We start from the raw sequence: 6,856 nt of genomic DNA on the forward strand, positions 1-6,856 counted from the left end.
TGACCTTCCCCTAATTCTCGCATTTGACTGCCCTGGGGCCACACTCAAAAAAAAAAAATTGAAACAGACTTTTGAAAGGAACCATCTGTCTCCTGATTTGCCCCAACCCTGTGGGCCTTTAGAAAGATTGCTCTTCTCAGAATTCAAACTCAATAAATACTCCTCACATTCTCCTGGGATTCCAGCATCAGAGCTTTTATTTTCAAAAACGCACTTTCTGACTTCCTTCACCCTAAAGACAAATTGACGTAGAAAAAGGCCACTCACTAGCCAGTCCAAGACACTCTGCTGCCTAAGATAAAGGGCAAAATGTCCTTCCATTTCCCCATACATACATAGATGCACCACACTCCACCTACAGAAGTTGACCAAAATGGTCCACTCTACCCAAGAACAGCAAGGTAGCTTAAGAAAAACAAGACTGTGTGGCACTGCTACCAACAACATTCCATTGCACCTTCTTGCTTCCCAGTACTGGCTGGTGAGGCAGTTGGCTAATAGTAGAGCCAGCCCTGCATAACATTGGCCATATTCTCATGAATAACGGGTGGTGGATTTAGACATGCAGATAGCTAAACCAGGTTAAATGATCCAGGCAATGAACCCTAAGGAGATTAGATTTAAAATAAATGCAGGTTTGTCTGGGACTAAACTAACTCTAGTCAACTAACACCCCACCCCCCGCATGTACATGTCCTCCAAGCAACTTACCTAAGAGTTAACTGTCCTTCTCAATGTCTGTAAATGAGACAGTCTAAGAAAAACACTATAAGGTGGGGAGTTACATAGGTACTGTTTGTCATCACTCTGATTTTCACCTAGATGTGGGGGAATGGGAAGAAACTGGCCACTCTGTCCAAGGTGGTACTGATCTCAGTCATGCCACTGAGGTTTCAGAGGGTGCGGTTGCTGTTCTTGGGGAAGCAAAAAATAAATAAAAAGGGAAGATATTTCTATGGATTCTAGGAGGAGCTATTAAATGATTGCCAGGAGAGTGACCAAGACATCTTGACTTATGCTCTGCCTGCATATGAAAATAAATTCACAAGGGTAGAACTATCTTCCTGAGCCATGTCATTTGAGTGTGGCTTCTAGACATTTGTCTCCTCCCATTTCAGAGTTAATAACTTTCTACTTGCTTGTTATTTTTGTTGTTTATTCATTCAGTCACTTCCGACTCTTCGTGACTTCATGGACCAGCCCACGCCAGAGCTTCCTGTCGGTCGTCAACACCCCCAGCTCCCCCAGGGACGAGTCCGTCATCTCTAGAATATCATCCATCCACCTTGCCCTTGGTCGGCCCCTCTTCCTTTTGCCCTCCACTCTTCCTAGCATCAGCATCTTCTCCAGGGTGTCCTGTCTTCTCATTGTGTGGCCAAAGTATTTCAGTTTTGCCTTTAATCTCATTCCCTCAAGTGAGCAGTCTGGCTTTATTTCCTGGAGGATGGACTGGTTTGATCTTCTGGCAGTCCAAGGCACTCTCAGAATTTTCCTCCAACACCACAGTTCCAAAGCATCGATCTTCCTTCTCTCAGCCTTCCTTATGGTCCAGCTCTCGCAGCCATATGTTACTACAGGGAACACCATTGCTTTAACAATGCGGACCTTTGTTGTCAGTGTGATGTCTCTGCTCTTAACTATTTTATCGAGATTGGTCATTGCTCTTTTCCCAAGGATTAAGCGTCTTCTGATTTCCTGACCGCAGTCAGCATCTGCAGTAATCTTCGCACCTAGAAATACAAAGTCTTTCACTGCTTCTACATTTTCTCCCTCTATTTGCCAGTTATCGATCAAGCTGGTTGCCATAATCTTGGTTTTTTTGAGGTTTAGTTGCAAGCCAGCTTTTGCACTTTCTTCTTTCACCTTCATCATAAGGCTCCTCAGTTCCTCTTCGCTTTCAGCCATCAAAGTGGTATCATCTGCATATCTGAGATTGTTAATGTTTCTTCCAGAGATTTTAACTCCAGCCTTGGATTCCTCAAGCCCAGCATGTCGCATGATGTGTTCTGCGTACAAGTTGAATAGGTAGGGTGAGAGTATACAGCCCTGCCGTACTCCTTTCCCAAACTTAAACCAGTCCATTGTTCCGTGGTCTGTTCTTACTGTTGCTACTTGGTTGTTATACAGATTCTTCAGGAGGCATACAAGATGACTTGGTATCCCCATACCGCTAAGAACTTGCCACAATTTGTTATGGTCCACACAGTCAAAGGCTTTAGAATAGTCAATAAAACAGAAATAGATGTTTTTCTGAAACTCCCTGGCTTTTTCCATTATCCAGAGGATATTGGCAATTTGGTCCCTAGTTCCTCTGCCTTTTCTAAACCCAGCTTGTACATCTGGCAATTCTCGCTCCATGAACTGCTGAAGTCTACCTTGCAGGATCTTGAGCATTACCTTACTGGCATGTGAAATGAGTGCCACTGTTCGATAGTTTGAACATTCTTTAGTGTTTCCCTTTTTTGGTATGGGGATGTAAGTTGATTTTTTCCAATCTGATGGCCATTCCTGTGTTTTCCAAATTTGCTGGCATATAGCATGCATTACCTTGACAGCATCATCTTGCAAGATTTTGAACAGTTCAGCTGGGATGCCGTCGTCTCCTGCTGCCTTGTTATTAGCAATGCTTCTTAAGGCCCATTCAACCTCACTCTTCAGGATGTCTGGCTCTAGCTCACTGACCACACTGTCAAAGCTATCCCCGATATTGTTATCCTTCCTATACAGATCTTCCGTCCTTTTCTTGATCTCTTCTTCTTCTGTTAGGTCCTTGCCATCTTTGTTTTTGATCATACCCATTTTTGCCTGGAATTTACCTCCAATGTTTCTAATTTTCTGGAAGAGGTCTCTTGTCCTTCCTATTCTATTGTCTTCTTCCATTTCTGTGCATTGCTTGTTTAAAAATAATTCCTTATCTCTTCTGGCTAACCTCTGGAATTTTGCATTTGATTGGGCATATCTCCCCGTCACTGTTGCCTTTTGCTTTCCTTCTTTCTTGGGCTACTTCTAGTGTCTCAGCAGACAGCCATTTTGCCTTCTTGGTTTTCTCTTTCTTTGGGATGTATTTTGTTGCCACCTCCTGAACAATGTTGTGAACTTCTGTCCAGAGTTCTTCCGGGACCCTATCTACTAAGTCCAGTCCCTTAAATCTATTCTTCACCTCCACTGCATATTCCTGAGGGATATTAGTGAGCTCATATCTAGCTGCTCTGTGGGTCTTCCCTAATCTCTTTAGTCTGATCCTAAATTGTGCAAGAAGTAGTTCATGATCTGAACTACAGTCAGCTCCAGGTCTTGTTTTTACCGACTGTATAGATGTCCGCCACCTTTGGCTGCAAAGGATGTAGTCAATCTGATTTCGGTGTTGTCCATCTGGTGAAGTCCACGTATAAAGCCGTCTCTTAGGTTGCTGGAAGAGAGTGTTTGTTATGCAGAGTGAATTGTCTTGGCAAAATTCTATCAGCCTATGTCCTGCTTTGTTTTGTTCTCCCAGGCCATGCTTACCTGTAATTCCAGGTGTCATTTGACTGCCCACCTTAGCATTCCAGTCTCCCGTGAACTTGCTTGTTATAACATAATGAAAACAGAACTGGTACCTGAATGTACTTATTTTCCCTCTTCTTTTTGTAATGTAGCTATTTTAAAACTGTAGAACACCTAAATCCCCTTGACAAAATGTCAAATAATGGGACAAATGATTCTACACAGGAAAATAGTTCTGTTCATTTTAATTCAAATAGGGGCTTGCCATGTATCTTGATTATGCACATCCCCTAGTTCCGGTTGTAAAGATTCTAGAAAAGCTGCTTTATGATGGATCAGTTTCGTACATTCCACCTCATTCTTCCAATATTCTATCATATTTCAGGGTGATAAAGAGAAAGCAAAAGTGCCAGTGCAAAAATCAGCTCATACACTTCTTCATACTAACAGCACAATGGGTATTTCTACTGTTTCTGTATACTGGGTTCTGATTTTTAAAATTTTAGAAGCTATATTTATAGCTATCCATTTGGCTGAGAAGCAGTTTAGAAATGTATACCACTGTTATCCCTGATATAAGTGGCTCAATTACAAGGACACTGTAGGAAGAGCAGAAGATTCTCCTTCCTGCTCCAAAGAACTGAGACCAAGAAGAGGCACCCGCCTCTCGCTCCCTGCTGTGCTATTTCAATGTCCCATCACATTTTGGATGATGGAAAAAGAACTCACGACAGTACTGAGAAAAGGGAAGCATGCTTGATTCTCAGTGGTTTGAGTTGCCATAGGCTAGGAAAAGCTTTAGCTTCTACTCCAACAGTGCCGCATATTTTCTCCCAAATTACCATTTTCTGTTTCTATGGCAAAAAAGATCATACTTGGAGATATCACGGCAATGATGCCAAGTCTCTATCACTCAGCATGCTTTAGGTTCATTGACACTATAGGAAAATCAGATAAGCAGCTGGACATATGCAAATAACTTTGCAGATTACAACCTTAAGGTGTTTATGTAGCACAAAAGAGGTTTCCACTATGTTCTTCATTAGCATCATCTTTTTCCTCTCCTCTCTCCATTGTACTAATTGTTTAATATAAGAAAAGTTCTGCTAGGTATGAGTGCTACTTGGATACTATAGCAACAAATTTTAATTGAAAGAGCACACTCATGGTCAGGATCCTCAGAAAGAAAGTAAAATGCTAAAATTCTTACTAGAATACCTCTATTAAGGGACTTTATTTATTTTTTGTTCAATCATGTCCGATTCTTAGAGACTGCCGGGACAAGTCCCTGCAGTTGTAGGCAACAACAAAAATCAACACAAAACTGAAAGTCCTCTGGATTCTCAGAAGCCATTCATTTTTTCTCCTATCTCAGTGCTGCTTCTACCTGCCTATAATATTTATCCAGCATTACACTCACATTAGGTATTGGACCAGAAGCTTGCCCTGGAAACAGAACGTTCAACTCCCCATTACTTACTGAGAAATTGCATTTGTGGAGAAGAGGAAGGACCCATTTTCCAGCTGCAGAACTGGCAGTTGTGGACGGGTAAGGAATGGGACTACACGAGCTGTCAAAGAAGAAAACAGACAAATTAGGGGGGGAAATTATATCTGCACCCCAAAATTTTATCCTATTTAATACAGCATGTATTAAGGTGATATAACAATAGGAGCAGGGCGTGTTTATGTATGCACACACAAAGGCTAGGGGAAGAATGAATATGGCTACTTTTCTTTGGCTTGGGAACACATTTTTCCCTTCCTCTTGAAGATTGAAAACCCTACCCCCAAAATTTGGCAAAGTTGCTTTCCAAGTCAAAACTTGCAACTACTAGATAATAAGGAAGGCTCCATCTATCAAATTTCTACTTGCACTGCAACTATTCAAATATGGAGGCCTTACCAAAAAGAGATGACAGAGAAGAAAAATAGAAAAAGCAAAGTCCTGCCCCCCCCCGAAAAAGATACTTGATGAATAAGCTGCCATATACTGGAATACACCTGTTAAGTTCAGTTATATTAAGTCTAGTCAATCCATCACTTGCCAATTCTGAATGTATTATCACAAATGCAGGTTCAAATTCTCTACTCTCATCCACGTATTCCGAAAGACAAAAATGAATAAAGTCCATCGCTACCCCAGGGGAAGTGATGGGGGGGCAGAGAAATTAAAGGACGTAGTGCAAAGAGAATGGACGAACTAAAGAAAACTCCTAAAGAGGAAAAGTCCGTTTAATTCTGTTAATCGCTGACTCGAATTTTATGTCAATAAACGCTCAGTCCTCTAGGACCGGAGGTCTTCCAATTAAATAAAATTAGATTTTCCCCCGCCAGCCCGGCCGGCCCTGCGACGCCCTAGGAACCGCCTGATTTTGGGTAAACCGCCGCCCTCCCGGCACTCACCCTCGTGCGGAAGCCACTGCAGCTCCACAGGAGCGCCCGTGGCTTTGGCGGCCGCCAAGACCTTCAGCCCACCGAGGCTGCCTTCGCTCAGGCACAGCTTCATGCTCCGTCCTCCCTCTGCCTCCTAACCACTTTCCTCCCCAGCTGATGCAACGAAGCCGGTCCTGTTATTAACGCCGACTCTCCGTCCACGCCCTCTCCCGCCCGACGTCGCGTTGGAAACGGGTCACTCCGCTCCGCCTCACGCCCACTTTAGAGCCTGTGCGCTCGAGCAAATCCTTCCTCCGCCGCGCAGCGGGCCTCACTTTTGGACTACCAATCCCGACACACATCGCCTACCCAACCGGAAGTTTTGAAGGTCGAGGTCAAGGGAGAAGCGGATCTTGCGTGACAATACTACACTTAGGTTATTCGTAGGAGCTTGAAGCGGGTTACTGTCTTCAATTGTGCTGGATTAGCTTCTGTCATCTCCTGTGGATGATGTAGCCCAACCTTCAGAATGCAGTTAATGTGAAATTCATAGTTCTAGTGTAGGTTATGTCTAAGTCTTGTCCCAACTTTTAATATTTAAGTAGTTACGCTGCAAAGCTACCATCAATGAAAGAACCAGCAGCAGTAATCAAGTATAAAGGCAAAAGCAGCTTGCCCATGAGAAAAAACATCCATATCAAGAAATATTTTATTAAATCCAGTTGAGTTCTGAAGACTTTTGTATGTTGCCTGAGGGAAGAGTTGTGAAAAACCTGAAAGCTTGAACACTTCTAATTGGAATTGGACTAATAAAAGCTAATACCCTAATACAAATTTATAATCTGTAAAACAACAACCAGTAACCAGATAGATCAATTACGTCAAGTTGGTGTCAACTCTTAGTAACCACAGATTTTCTCCAGGAGGATCTGTCCCCAACCTGGTCCTTCAGGTCTTCCAATGGTGCACCCGTTGCCATTGTAACTGAGTCCATCTG

General features: G+C 42.9%; 1 protein-coding gene across 2 annotated transcripts in view; it reads right to left on the minus strand.

Annotated features, from left to right (window-relative positions):
• MARS1 (methionyl-tRNA synthetase 1) overlaps positions 1–6,053 on the minus strand; it is a 29,699-nt gene extending 23,646 nt beyond the window's left edge. The window contains exons 1-2 of one of the 2 annotated variants that reach the window (XM_063293918.1): positions 5,890–6,053; positions 4,964–5,054 (exon numbers count right to left, since the gene is read on the minus strand). In XM_063293918.1, coding sequence (XP_063149988.1) covers positions 4,964–5,054; positions 5,890–5,992 — 194 coding nt within the window. In that variant the 5' untranslated portion in view covers positions 5,993–6,053. The remainder of the gene's footprint in view (positions 1–4,963; positions 5,055–5,889) is intronic. The other variant, XM_063293919.1, reaches the window with a different exon arrangement.
• Between the last annotated feature and the right edge of the window lie 803 nt (positions 6,054–6,856).

The sequence above is a fragment of the Candoia aspera genome, chromosome 2, assembly GCF_035149785.1.
Source record: "Candoia aspera isolate rCanAsp1 chromosome 2, rCanAsp1.hap2, whole genome shotgun sequence".
In the NCBI taxonomy this organism is placed as follows: Eukaryota; Metazoa; Chordata; class Lepidosauria; order Squamata; family Boidae; genus Candoia; species Candoia aspera.